Source organism: Chelonia mydas, chromosome 24, assembly GCF_015237465.2.
Source record: "Chelonia mydas isolate rCheMyd1 chromosome 24, rCheMyd1.pri.v2, whole genome shotgun sequence".
Lineage (NCBI taxonomy): Eukaryota > Metazoa > Chordata > Testudines > Cheloniidae > Chelonia > Chelonia mydas.
This window is the reverse complement of record NC_051264.2, coordinates 8,221,235-8,235,729: the sequence shown is the minus strand read 5'-3', so window position 1 is coordinate 8,235,729 and position 14,495 is coordinate 8,221,235. Positions and strand designations below refer to the sequence as shown.

The following is a 14,495-nucleotide window of genomic DNA, read 5'->3' as shown; positions in this document are numbered from 1 at the left end:
CACAGCGAGAGACAGTCCCTGCCCCAGCTGAGATCAGGGCCCCGCCGTGCCGGGTGCTGCAGAGACACACAGCGAGAGACAGTCCGTGCCCCAGCTGAGATCGGGGCCCCGCCGCGCCGGGTGCTGTACAGACACACAGCGAGAGACAGTCCCTGCCCCAGCTGAGATCAGGGCCCCGCCGTGCCGGGTGCTGTACAGACACACAGCCAGAGACAGTCCCTGCCCCAGATGAGATCAGGGCCCCGCCGTGCCGGGTGCTGTACAGACACACAGCCAGAGACAGTCCCTGCCCCAGATGAGATCAGGGCCCCGCCGTGCCGGGTGCTGCACAGACACACAGCCAGAGACAGTCCCTGCCCCAGATGAGATCAGGGCCCCGCCGTGCCGGGTGCTGCACAGACACACAGCGAGAGACAGTCCCTGCCCCAGATGAGATCGGGGCCCCGTTCTGCCAGGCACTGCACAGACACACAGCAAGAGACAGTCCCTGCCCCAGATGAGATCGGGGCCCTGCCGCGCCGGGTGCTGTACAGACACACAGCGAGAGACAGTCCCTGCCCCAGCTGAGATCGGGGCCCCGCCGCGCCGGGCGCTGCACAGACACAGCCAGAGACAGTCCCTGCCCAGATGAGATCAGGGCCCCGCCGCGCCGGGTGCTGCACAGACACACAGCGAGAGACAGTCCCTGCCCAGCTGAGATCAGGGTCCTGTTGTGCCAGGAGCTGCACAGACGCACAATGAGAGACAGTCTCTGCCTCACAGCCTAAACAGACAAGACAGACAACGGAAAGATTGCAGATTTCAACCTTGGAGACCTAAACCCAGATGTAGCATTAGCTGCAATGCAGGAGGGTAAATTGGGATGGATGGCGGGGATTTCACACTGCCAAGAAGTGCATGTCCACATCATAGACACCATCCAGCGAACAGTCGTCATTTGCGCCAGGGCAACCGCCAGTGAGCTGAGAAACCAGCCTGGAAGAATAACGGGGAGCTTTTCAAATGTGAACTGCACCCCACATCACAGCTGGGCAGAAAGAGGGCGTGACTTGCCCAGTATCTTATATTTGTATAGAGTCAGTGGTGGAGTGGGAACCCAGGAGTCCTGCCTCCAACCCCTCTCTGCTCTACCCACTAGCGGCTGCTTCCCTCCAAGTATAACACAGCAGGAGCTGAATTGAGATTAGGGCAGGAACAGCAGAGGAGAATGTGGGTCAGATTGGGGTGCACGGGCAGGTCTGGAAAACAGGGGGCTGTGGGTCATGATTGGGGGGCACTGGCAGAGCAGGGGGGTGGGGAGCAGGATTGAGGGACACCGGCAGAGCTGTGGGGGGAACCTTGGGCTGGGATAGCGGGCCGAGGGTCTTCAGGCTGAAGCCTGCCGTTCACCATGTGCAGTGGGGTGTAAACCTGACCCCCGACTGAGCCCACTGCATGGCACCGCCAGGCCAGATGCAGCCTCCTCCAGCCCAACCCTTCCCCGGGCTCTGCTGCGAATTCCTGCCGACATCAAGGAGGACAAAAAACGAACTAAAAACCCTGTAGAGAAATTACTGGGGAGCCGCTAACACCACGCGCCAGTCAGCATGACAACACTCTGCCCCCACACATACCCTCTCCACCCCACTGCCACAGGCTGGATTCTGGCATCCTAGGGCTGGCTGCTGCCTCTGGGCCACCCAGGGAGGGGTGGGGCGGTCCCACGGCCCAGATGTTTGCAATGACACAGCCCAGCTGTGCAGCAGTTGCCTTGCTAAGGGCTCCTGGGAAGGCCAAGCGACGCTGCTGGTCAATACAAGGTCCCGGTCACCAGCTCTGCGCCCCGGAGCTCAGGGCTATTAGGAGCAGGACTCGGCTGCAGATGGTGAAATTAAAAGCCAGGGACAAATGACCCGCCCCAGGCCCCACTGGTTTGAGGAGGGGATGCTGGGACGGAGGGCCAGGCATATTGCTGGCAGAAAGGGACGCGGGGTGTTGGGGTCACAGCTCTGGGGTGATTCGGCTTCGATTCCTGGCTCTGCTGCGCACTCCCTTTGGCCAATCGCTTCGTCCCCCCCCCCAGCCTCAGTTTCCCCGCCTGTAACACGGGGATCGTGACCCTTCTGCTTGGATGGTGAGCTCTGCGAGGCAGGGCTGTCCATCTAGGCACGACCGCATCCCCTCCACCCCGAGGAGCAGCGTGGGGCCCCTCCGCAAGGGGCAGTGTCTCAAGCGACGGCGCTCTCCCAGGGAGATGACCCCACCAGACGCTCTCGGCATTAGCCTAAAGTCTCATCCTTCGGCCGCCAGTTCTGCCGCCTCCAAGGAAGTGAGCATGGCTCCGACGCTCTTCGATCGGGGCTCCGGAGAGTGACAGGCGACCTGGGAAAGGATACTGCTTAGCCATCACTAACCTCCTGCCTCCCTTACGTCAATGCAATAATCTCCCACCTGCAGGAGCAGATGTGGGAGGGAGTGGAGAACACTTATCTGCCCAGTAAACTCCTTTCCTTTCTCTGAGCTAATTCCCTGCTGCCAAGCGAGAGGGCCGAAAGTAGAAAGGTTTTCGCCAGGCGTCACAAAGCAGCTCGCGGCAAAAATCCCTTTACAAATAGCTCCCCTTTCTCCCCAAGCCGGGAGGCTCAGGGCCGCGCAAGCCGGAGAGAGGGAAGGGGGTAAAGGCAACAGATCCTGGAGGCCTGGCTGCAAAAGGGGCAGAGAGAGAGGTCTGGTTTGATTTACAATGCAAAGGAAGCGCAGGTTCCCAGCACACCCAGCCAGGGCAGGAGACACTCCCCGCTGAGGGCAAAGGGCTGGTCTACGCAGGGAAACCGACAGGAATAATAATGCAGAGAGCAGCTTTGCAGAGGGGATCCTCTGTTCCGATCCCCCACGCAGGTGAGCCCCCACTGTGAAATGCTCAAGCAACACGTGATGCCTTGAACCCCTGCACGGGATTGCACTCAGCACTGATCCCTTCCTGGGGTGAAATCTTGCACCCACAATGTCCCCTCTTGGAACCCATCCCACCGACTCACCCGCGATGGGACACATCTGACTACAGCATTCTGCCCTCCTACCCCACCATTGGATGGAGGATGAACCAGAATTTGGCAGACAGGAACTCTGCAAATCTCACAATCCCCCCCCAGGAATTTGGTCACAGATGGGGAAACTGAGGCACAGAACAATAGCGCGACTTGAGCAGCAGAGGCAGAACTAGAGCACATGCGCCTTGACTCCTGGCCCCTGTGCCCGTGACCTAGGCATGCTCCATCCCTGGACTGCAGACTTCTCTTCTCAGATCTGGGTGCAGAGTGAGGCCTAGTGGTTACAGCAGGGGACTGGGAGCCAGGACTCCTTGGTTCTATTCTCAGCCCCACCCCTCAGTTTCCTTTTCTGTGAAATGGGCATTAAAGAATGGACCTCCTTTCTCAGGGGCCGTGAGGCTGCAATCTCTAACATTATCCAGTGCTGTAAATTCCTAAGGGGGCAGGTGCCCGGGGAGGGTGGAGTGGGACAGACACGGGGGGGCTGCCCTTTCCCCAAACCGCCCCTGCTTTGCTTGCCACCGCCAGTAGCTCCTGGAGGCGCTATTCCAGAGGTGCTGCCGTGGCCCGCCGGGGCTTTTACAGCCAACATTTCCATGGCAGCCTTCCCTGCATTCCATGGCGCTGACTCAGCTGCTCCTGGTTTGGAACATCACAGCCTCCCTGTTCCCCAAACGGCCGGCACCCCGCCGGGACACCGCGCTGGGCGACTCTCCAAAGCCAGCACACCCTCATTCCCCAAGCCGCCCCTGCTGGTCTGACTGGATCTTTGCTTCCCGGGCCTGTCGCTGTGGGCTGGTAAAGAGAGACCGGGTCCCACCCCAGAGCTGGCTGTTATTTCAGCTGGACGAAGCGACAGCCCCCTGGCACAAGGAGCCTCTCAGTGCAAAGCAAACAGAGCTGGAACGGCCCCGCACGGAGGGTTACGAGTTGGCAAGCAGAGGCCCCTCTCCCTGCATGCTCGCAGACACATTGATCTGCTCCCCAGGGGGAAATGCCCAATAGCTATGCAGCCAAGGGTTTAACAAGTCCTTTACAAAGAGAAATTAACCCGCTTAGATCAAAACTGGCTGCTTTTCTAAAAGCTCTGTTCTAGTTCAAAGAGGAATTAATTCAGGGCAGTTCTCGGGCTGGTTATCATTCAGGAGGTCAGACGAGATGGTCACTGCTCCAGGTCCCTGCTGGCCTTGGAATTTATGAATCTAAGCTAAGCGCTGCTCTGTTCTACAGAAGGGGAAACTGAGGCACGGAGAGACATGACTTCCCTTGTATTACACTGCAAATCAGTGGCACAGCTGGGAATAGGACCCAGGCGTCCCGGCTCCCATTCCCTCTGCTCCAAGCCCTAGACCAGGGGTGGCCAGCCTGAGCCTGAGAAGGAGCCAGAATTTACCAATGTTCATTGCCAAAGAGCCACAGTAATACGTCAGCAGCCCCCCATCAGATCCCCTGGCTCCAAGCACCTCCTGCCCACCTGCAGCCTATCAGTGCCTCTCCCTCCCTCCTGATCAGCTGTTTCCTGGCATGCAGGAGGCTCTGGGGGGGGAGGAGTGTGGGCACGGCTGGCTCAGGGGAGGGGGCAAGAAGGGGTGGAGTGGGTGCAGGGCCTGGGGCAGAGCCAGGGGTTGAGCAGTGAGCACCCCCTCCCCACTGGAAAGTTGGAGCCTGTAGCTCCAGCCCCGGAGTCGGTGCCGAGACAAGGAGCCAAATGTTAACTTCTGAAGAGCCGAATGGGGCTCCGGAACCACAGGTTGGCCACGCCACCCCTGCCCAGACCATATATTCTCCGAGAGGTCAGAAAGGGACCCAGGAGTTCTAACCCTCCAGCCCTCCTTCCTTTAACTCATTAGTCCCCTCCGAGTGCTGAGAACAGGACCCAGGAGTCCTGACTCCCAGAACCCCCACCCCCCTCCAACCACTAGACCCCACTCCCCTGCTTGGACTCCATGCCAAACCCGACTCTGAGGCAAGGCAACTGAAATCCCCAGGGAGGCGTTTGGCCCAGCACAGCTGGATCTGAGAGGGGGACCCATGGAAGGTGGCTCACGGGTGGCAAAGGGCATTGTGGGAGCAGGCGAGGGTGGGATGGGGGAAGCGGGGCAGAGCTGAGTGGCGGGGTGGGGGCTTCTGGAGTGCTAATCCCCAGCTGGCAGGTGCATTCCGCCCCGCTCCCCAGCAGCCTCCTGGCGACATAACCTGGCCGGGCCAGCTTGGGCACCGGGCTCCTCCGGTGGGCCAGTGGCAATGGAGACGTGATCCCAGCCGGCAGCAGGAAGACCCTGACCCCAGCGGATCTCTGCGGGTTCCCTGGTGCCGCGCGAGCCCCTCTGCTTGCCAGGCCCACGCCCGTCACCACTCCCTGCCCATCGGCCTGCACCGCGCCCCGCGCAGCGTTTGCCTTCCACGCAGCGCCCGCCTGCACCCGCGCAGCAAGCGAACCCACGCGGCGCCCGCCTGCCAGCCCATCCCTGCCACAGCGTGGCACCAAGACAGAAATACCAGAATGCCACTATTCAAAGGCATTGTCCGCCCACACCTGCAATGCTGCGGGCCGGTCTGGTCACGCATTGGCCATGGTCAGAAGACAGGACATGGGCTAGATGGACCATTGCTCTGACCCAGTGTGGCCGTTCTTATGTTCCCCAGCCCGCACCCCGTACAGCAACTGTCCGCCAGGCCCCCACATAGCACTCGCCTGCCAGCCTGCACCCCACACAGCAGCAAGCCATGCAGCACCCATGCCATGCACAGCACCCACCGGCAGCCCCACCTGCCAGTTCACATTCCTGCCAGCGCCTGTGCCCGCATGGCGCCTGCCCATGCCCAGCGCCGCTCCGCACCTACCTGCTGGCCTATGCCCCACATGGCATTCACCATGCCCTTATGCGGAGCCCACGCCATGCCCAGCATGTACCCAGAAGCCCTCAAAAAGGACAGCACCCGCCAACCACTTCACGCTCCTGTGCCAAGCACAGCACCCAACCACCCGCTGCCCCACCCCAGCATTGTGGGATCCAAGCACCCTGCCAGTCTCTCCTCCACACCTCCCACCCCAACACCGGCCACTTTTTGCCAGCCCATCGCTGTGGGGCGTAAGAGCCTTCTCCTCCGCATCCAGCTCCCCTCTCCAAAACCCCACGTCGCTCTGAGAATCGGCTGAAGGCACCCCTGCCCTTATTGGCCTGTGACTTGTGAATTCTCCCCCTTGGCTGCTATTCACTAGCCCTATGGGCAAGGGGCCAGGGGGCAGGTGTGGGGAGGAGACTGTACCAGCAGGACAGGGACTAGCCAGCACTGGAGGGGGCACAAATCCATCTAAGCCAGCCGCAGCAAGAGCGACTCCCATGGGAATGGATGGGAGGGCTCCCACTGGCTCGCATGGGGGCTTAGATCTGATGGAGGGACCTTTCATTCCTTGGGGCAGGGACCAGCGTTTTGTCCCGGGCTTGTACAGCCCGTAGCGCGAGCCGAGTCCCAGATAACTGAGCGAGACAAGGCTAAAGGGAGTGAGAAACAAAGCATCGGCATCCCATACTAGGAGCAGCCAAAGCAGCATCTGCATAGAGGGTCAGATTGCGGCCTGTCGTACCGGCACGGTGAGATCTCTAGGGATGACGCCAACAGGTGCTTGACCTCCTTCCACACTGGGGTCCCCATTGCCATACTGGGACCCCAGGCCAGGTGGTCCCTTGCCACCTTTAGCAACCCCCTCCCCATGTGAAGAACCTCTTTGATTACACCAGATTCTTTATTTTAACTTGCTCCGACAGTTTATGAGCCACTATCCCACTACTGCCACCACTCCTAAACACCCCTTGGAGTTCTCCACTGTGAACTGCACCCACTCATGCCAGGAGATGCCATCTCTCCATCTCAGCCCCCAGGGGTGCCAGGGTACTTGCGGATCCCCTCTCTGTGGGACGAAGGCACAAGGGGGTTCTTGGGCCTGAAAGACGGAAGGAGCTGGTCTCTGCCCTTTCCAGATGTCCTGAGTCTGATGCCGGGGCCCAGCCTGTGTGCTGGGCTAATGCAGAAGCCCCTTGCCCCTGCAGCTGGGGGGCTGGAAAGGCCGGGGGAGGATGTCCCCCTCGTACGAAGGAAAACGAAGAGCTCCGTCTGCCAGAGGCGCCCACACGCTGACTGCTACAGGCCGCCCGGTGGGCGTGGGCTGCTCTGGCCCAGATTCACACCAATTAAAGGCGGCGCGAAGCCTAGAACGGTGGAAGAGGAGCACCGAAGGCGGCAAGGGCCGCGCTGCAGTAGCAGCCGGGGGACACAGCTCCCCCCACATTCGCTAGCCCGGGGTGCCTCGGACAAGGCACCTGGCTGAGCTGGGCCAGCGTAGCCCCGGTGGGGCTGGTCATCGCTAGCGGCGCTGGCCAAATCTGGATTGACGAGCAGGGGCGGAGAGAGGGGTGCAGACACTCAGCAGCTGCAGGCTGAAGTAGGCCTGGCAAGGCTGGAGCAGAGCAGGGGCCCATCTCGCCCAGTGGGCGGCTCTCCCCTGGCAAAGAGGGAGCGTGCAGATGGGCCCGATCCTGCCAAATGCCCTCCATGGACTGGGGGAGCGCCGCACTTGGCAGGATCGGGTCCCTGGGGCTGCCTGCGTCTTCTCCCACCTCAGCCAGGCCCTAGCTGCGGAAACGGGGGTGACCCCCGGGTGGGGATTACCAAGGGATTATGCAGCAGGCAGCGTCGAGCGCCATGAGCCGGCTTTGCCCCGCGCCATAGCCGGCGCATTAACATAATTAGCTTACATCCCTCCGGTTAAAAATAAAAGCGGGTGGGGGGTGCATGAGTACGTGCGGTTTGCAAGGGACGGTGCCACTCTCACCGGCCCAGTCTGTGAAGCAAGCCATCAAAATCAGCCTCAAGGGGCCTGGGGGTACCCCTCCGTTTCCACCGGGGCATTATTAGGTGCATTACAGTAGCACCAGCGCGGCCCACCGCGCCAGGCGCTGTACAGACACAGAGCAAGAGACCGTCCCGGGCATTATTAGGTGCATTACAGTAGCACCAGTGCGGCCCACTGCGCCAGGCCCTGTACAGACACAGAGCAAGAGACAGTCCTGGGCATTATTAGGTGCATTACAGTAGCACCAGCGCGGCCCACCGTGCCAGGCGCTGTACAGACACAGAGCAAGAGACCGTCCCGGGCATTATTAGGTGCATTACAGTAGCACCAGTGCGGCCCACTGCGCCAGGCCCTGTACAGACACAGAGCAAGAGACAGTCCTGGGCATTATTAGGTGCATTACAGTAGCACCAGCACGGCCCACCGTGCCAGGCGCTGTACAGACACAGAGCAAGAGACAGTCCCGGGCATTATTAGGTGCATTACAGTAGCACCAGTGCGGCCCACTGCGCCAGGCCCTGTACAGACACAGAGCAAGAGACAGTCCCGAAGAGCTGACAGTCTAAACGGACAGAGGGTGGGAGGGGAAACTGAGGCACAGAGGGAAGTAATTTGCCTGTGCAGGGAACAGAACCCAGGTCCCGCACATCAGTGTCTGAGCCACTCAGTCGTGCTGGCATCAACCACGTTGGCTCTTTCCTGGCTGCAAATTTTGCGGCATGGCCCAAAGCCGGGTCCTCTGTCCCTCCCAGGGCGACACTGGGAGCCGAGCTACAGAGATGAGGGATAGGGGCATGGATCAGTCACCGAGGTTTATGCCGGGGATCCCTGCTGAAACAAAGCCATGGGAAAATGGTGATCCCATGGGAGGGCGATGCCCAGGCTTCTGTGCTGGGCTGACCCCACCCTGAGTATTGCATGGGATGAGAAACAGAGGCACCTCCCTAGCAAATTCCCTAGTGGTATGTGCCACTGTGTATCCCAGAGGTGGCTACAGACGCCCTCGCTAGTAATCGCACCTGACACATGCTCTCGGCCAGCTGACCGGTCCTCGCTGCTACTCACAACATCAATTAGCTCTTATATAACACGGCGTTATTAATACGATGCTGCAGCGCCTTTCATCCAGGCTGCATTATGCTGCTTGTAAAGTTTGCTTGGCCAGTATTGTTATGCCCTTCCTACAGATGGGGAAACTGAGACACAGTCCCAGCGTCTCTTGGCAAGCCAATAGTAGAGCTGAGATTAGAACCCAGGACTCTGGACTCCCAAACCCCGCCCTGCTCTAACCACTAGACCACACTCCGCTCCCCGAGCGGAGAATATGACCTGACTCCCAATCCTCCCTGCTCTAACCACTTTACCTCCTTCTGTGTAAATGTAACCAGCCTAGGATCCAAGGGCAGCTAACCTTAGTCCACAGGTGTCTGCTGGGCTCCCCAAGGGCTCAGGGCGTTCATACACCAAAGCCTCTGCCCTGAGGAGATCTGTGCGCCCTGGATGCTCTGTTCTCCCAATGGGAAAGGGGCTTCATCCCTCTGATGCTTTTATAATAATCGCCCCGACACCCCACCCCACCCCACCCTGGCCTGAACCCAGAGTCTCCAACACAGCCACCCAGGCCCCTCTGTCATTGGGACTGCAGGAGGAACTCCATCCCCCGGCAGCAGTAGGCTATTATGCATTAGCAGACCAGTCACCAGAGGGGGATGCGAGGCAGGCTTTTCCACTTCCCCCAGGAGAGGTCCGGGCCCTGCGGAGGGAGAGGACAAGGGAGGTGTTAGGCTCCAGGGTTTCATGGTTACTTGAATCTCACATCGGCCGGGAGCTATCTTTGGTCACGTGCCTGGCCCCCATGACATAGTATTTGAGCACCACACACACTGTCAACATATTTATCCTCAGTGCCCCCATGTGAGGCCAGAGTATCAACCTCATTGGGGAAACTGAGGCACAGAGCGACTAAGTGACGAGTCCCAGGTCACACAGGGAGCCTGTGGAATCAAACCAAGTCCTAGGCTAGTGTGCTAACCACTGGACCATCCTGCCCCTCCAGTAACATGTTCACATCCCAGCTGGGGCTTGGTCCCCCGGCTGGGTACCGAACAGCTATGGCAATATCCCTCCACCACAGCCCCCACCAGCGTGCGGGCACCTAATCTGCCAGCGCTGGCCCTTTCCAAGGAGACACACACACCCAAAGGGAAACCAAGAGCCTCGTCTGCATGACAGCAACTCACCCGGCGTTAGGCAACAGCAGCCTCTGCCAGTAACCCCGGCACCTCCCAGCGCATCCACCACTGTCCACCTGCTGCTCCTGCATGGCGGCTTTAGCCGGGGCCCTGGGGGCTAGCACATGTACCAGAACACTTGGACGTCTGCTAACGCTGCCTTCCGAGAGCCCCGGGCACTTCACCAGCCTTCACTTAGCCTCACAACACATGCCTCTACCCTCCCGGACAGCGACAAAGGGAAGTAGTAAACTGAGGCACAGAGAAATCACTTGCTCCAGCCCCACAGAGAGTGGAAGAGTTGGGGAAAAGAACCCAGGAGTCCTGACCCCCCAGCTCCCCCTTTGCTCTATCATAAGGTCATCCTTTCTCCCAGGGCCAGGGATAGAACCCAGGAGTCCTGCCTTCCAGTCTCTGCCCCATTCTGTCCACTGGAGCTTCCTCCCTCCCTCCCTCCCATAACCAGCACAGAACCTAGAAGCCCTAACACACAATCACCAGAACACACTCCCCATGCCAGTGGTCAGAACAGAACCAAGGATTCCTAAAACCCAGTCCACTGCTCCAACCGCTAGACCCCGCTCCCTTCCCAGCGCCCAGAGGTCCCAACGCTCAGCCCTTTGACCACACTCCCCCTTCTCAGCTCCCGGAAGGGGTCCCACAGCTATGGTGCCGTGTCCCTAGATCTAGCCACTAGACAACACTGCTGCCTGCACTTAAAGCAGGTCTATAACGGGATGCAGGAGGGTAAAGAAGCACTGACTTTAGCTCTGGTAGCACTGACTCAGTGGGGAAACTGAGGCACAGAGCCTAAGTGACTTGCCCGGTTGCACAGCAGGGAAGTGAACCCAGGTCTCCCAAATGGCCAGGGCCGTAACCACTAAGCCATCCTGCCTCTCCAGGATTTCACTCAGAGCCCAGCCAGGGTTTGGTCCCCCGCCACCCCGGGCCTAGCAATATCCCTCCACCCCAGTTTTCTGGGATCGGGGTGGCGATGCCTGTAAACCTGCCTGGGACCTATGGTCCCTCCTCACAGCTCGGAGTCAAGCAATAGGCCACCAAGGAAAACGCCCCGCAGGGCCCTTGCCTATCCCAGCTCCTCATTCTGTCCTCTGCACAGGGGAAGCATCTGTTGTCACAGGTGCCTGCAGCAGGGAGTTTGCAAGCATCAGGCAAAATTCTGCAAGCCGTTCCCCCCGCCCGGCGTCCCTGGCCCCCCAGCGTGCTGGGCTCTGCGCCCCCCGAGGACAGCAGGTGGTGCGGCCAGTCATGCGGAAGGCGATTAAGAAGCCTCCCTCCAAAAGGCAGAGGAGCCAGGAACCGTAACTCGGAAACTGGACAGGCCGCCACAAGATCTATATTCATGGCGCAGAAACGAGCTTATGGTCAGATGCTCCCTGGTCTAGCACCACGCCGCAGCTACTGTGCAAATCACTTGCTGAAGGCTCTGGACAGAAGCAGCTGATGTTGTTTACAACTCGGGGAGAAAAGAAGAGGGAGGGAACAGCACAACCTGGAGAGACCTGAACTGTTAAAAAAAATATCCGCAGTGACTTTACACCTCTCGGAACCTCACGGCAAAAGGAAACCTGATTAGATGGATTATGGCAGCACCTAGGAGGGTCCCAGCTGGGATCAGGTCCCCTTTGAGAAACCATCCCTGTCCCACAGAGATCACATGTAAACAGGCCAGACAAAGGAAGAGTCATTGTCCCCACTGTGCAGATGGGGAAACTGAGGCCCAGAGAGGGGAAGGAATGGAACTAATCTCTCCTGCTGTAGGAGAGTGTCTTATCCACCAGGCCATCCTCCCTCCCTAAGCAAGAGAGTAGGACACAGAGCCCCGCTACCACCCGACTAGAGGACACACTCCCTTCTCGCTGAGCAGTATAGGGCACTTGACACACAATGGCACAGTTCTGATCTCTGCTGGCAGAGGGCAATGTTGCATTAGAACACGTACACTGCAGCACCCAGGGAAGGGTCCTGGCTAGCCCAGCTCCACTGCTGATGCACCAGGCGGGCAGAGGGGCACGGGAATAAAGCAAATCCAAGGCACGGCACACAGAATAAACAATACTAGGCCAGAGACCAGGTTGCCAAGTCAGCAAAATGGGACAGGACAAAGTGGAGCAAGAGGGAAAAAACTTCCCCCACCCATCTAGGTACCCCTGGCAGAGGGATCAGCCTGTCCCCGGGTCCTTGGCCAGGCTGGGAAGCGCATGCAGGGTGATCCCTTCAAGCCATCCATCGTGGCCAGATGTGGTCCCACTTTCCTTCCAGCGCCCCCCCCACTCCCATGCATCTACCAGCATGACGCCTGCAGCGCTGCTCGGCCCACCTCCCCTGGCAGCTGCCACCGATGCCCACAGTGCCCTGCTGACACCCGCTGGGTGCCATGACGCCCGTGGGCCTCTACCCTGCCCCTTCCAGGGATGCCCCCTGCTGCCACTGCTCTCCAGCTTCCCCTGCTGCTCTGCCAGCCACCATGACGTCCACTGGTCCCCGCTGCTCCCCCTTGCTAACTGCCCCTCTCCACTCACTGCCCTCACCAGTCACACCCCCTTACCACCCCCCTGTCCTCCCTGACAGCTGCCCCCGATACACACCGTTCCCTCCTGACAGCTGCCCCCGATACACACCGCTCCCTCCTGACAGCTGCCCCAATACCCCCCACTCCCTCCTGACAGCTGCCCCTGATACCCCCCCACTCCACCCTTGCCAGCTGCCCCAATACCCCCCGCTCCCTCCTGACAGCTGCCCCCGATACCTCCCGCTCTCTCCTGGCAGCTGCCCCCGATACCTCCCGCTCCACCCTCGCCAGCTGCCCCAATACCCCCGCTCCCTCCTGACACCCCCCGATCCCCTTCCTAACTGCCCCTCACCAGTCATACCCCCTTACCAACCCCACATTCCCTGCTGGCTGCTGCCCCCAATACCCCCCGCTCCCTCCCGACAGCTGCCCCAATACCCCCCCTGCTCTCTCCTAACAGGTGGCCCCGATACCCCCCCATTCCACTTCACCAACTACCCCGACACCTCCCACTCCCCTTCCTAACTGCCCCTCACTCCCCACTGCCCTCACCAGCCATTCCCCCTTCCCACCCCCTGTCCCCCCATGACAGCTGCCCCGATACCCCCCTGCTCCACCCTCACCAGCTGCCGCGATACTCCCCCCCGCTTCCTCCTGACAGCTGCCCCGATACCCCCCCGTTCCCCTTCACCAACTGCCCCAATACCCCCGCTCCCCCATGACAGCTGCCCCGATACCCCCCCCCGGCTCCTGCTGACAACTGCCCCAATACCCCCCGGGGGATCCCTCCTGACAGCTGCCCCGATACCCCCCCCCGGCTCCTGCTGACAACTGCCCCAATACCCCCCCGGGGGATCCCTCCTGACAGCTGCCCCGATACCCCCCCCCCCGGCTCCTGCTGACAACTGCCCCAATACCCCCCGGGGGATCCCTCCTGACAGCTGCCCCGATACCCCCCCCCGGCTCCTGCTGACAACTGCCCCAATACCCCCCGGGGGATCCCTCCTGACAGCTGCCCCGATACCCCCCCCCCGGCTCCTGCTGACAACTGCCCCAATACCCCCCGAGGGATCCCTCCTGACAGCTGCCCCGATACCCCCCCCCCGGCTCCTGCTGACAACTGCCCCAATACCCCCGGCGGTTCCCTCCTGACAGCTGCCCCGATACCCCCCCCCCGTTCCCCTTCACCAACTGCCCCAATACCCCCGCTCCCCCACCGCTCCCCCACGACAGCTGCCCCGATACCCCCCCCCCCGGCTCCTGCTGACAACTGCCCCAATACCCCCCGGGGGATCCCTCCTGACAGCTGCCCCAATACCCCCGGCGGTTCCCTCCTGACAGCTGCCCCGATACCCGCCCCCGGCTCCGCTCTCGCCAGCTGCCCCGATGCCCCCTTCCCCGGACGCTCCCGGCCCGCCGTGCCGCGCTCCCCGAGCCCCACCTCTGCCGGCTCCGTCCCGCGGCCGCTTGCCGCCGCCGGGCTCCATGGGCTCCGCTGCGCGCTGCGGCCGGACCCTCGGCGCCTCTGCCCGGGCAGGCGGGTGCAGCAGCCGCTGGGGAGGGAGGGACGCGCCGGGCAGGGGAGAGGAGTCGCTCCCCGAGGAGCGGCGGCTGCAATCGCCCCGCCCCGCCCCGCCCCCGGCACCCCGGCTCCCCAGCCCCGCCCCCCTGCACCCCCAGCATCGCCCCACTGCATCCCTGCGCTGCCCAGGTCCCTCCCACCCCAGCCTCTCCAGCTGCATCCTGCACCCCCAGCACCCCCCCATCCGCGTCCCCAGCCCCGCCCTGTCCCCCCAGCCCTGCACCCCGACCCCAACATCTCCCCGCTGGATCCTTGCCCCCGCCCC

The 14,495-nt window shown here is 61.2% G+C and overlaps 1 protein-coding gene across 1 annotated transcript in view; it reads right to left on the bottom strand.

Annotated features, from left to right (window-relative positions):
• Positions 1-14,270, bottom strand: part of RORC (RAR related orphan receptor C) — an 87,307-nt gene extending 73,037 nt beyond the window's left edge. Inside the window, exon 1 of the mRNA XM_037883064.2 lies at positions 14,090-14,270. Coding sequence (XP_037738992.1) covers positions 14,090-14,135 — 46 coding nt within the window. The 5' untranslated portion in view covers positions 14,136-14,270. The remainder of the gene's footprint in view (positions 1-14,089) is intronic.
• Between the last annotated feature and the right edge of the window lie 225 nt (positions 14,271-14,495).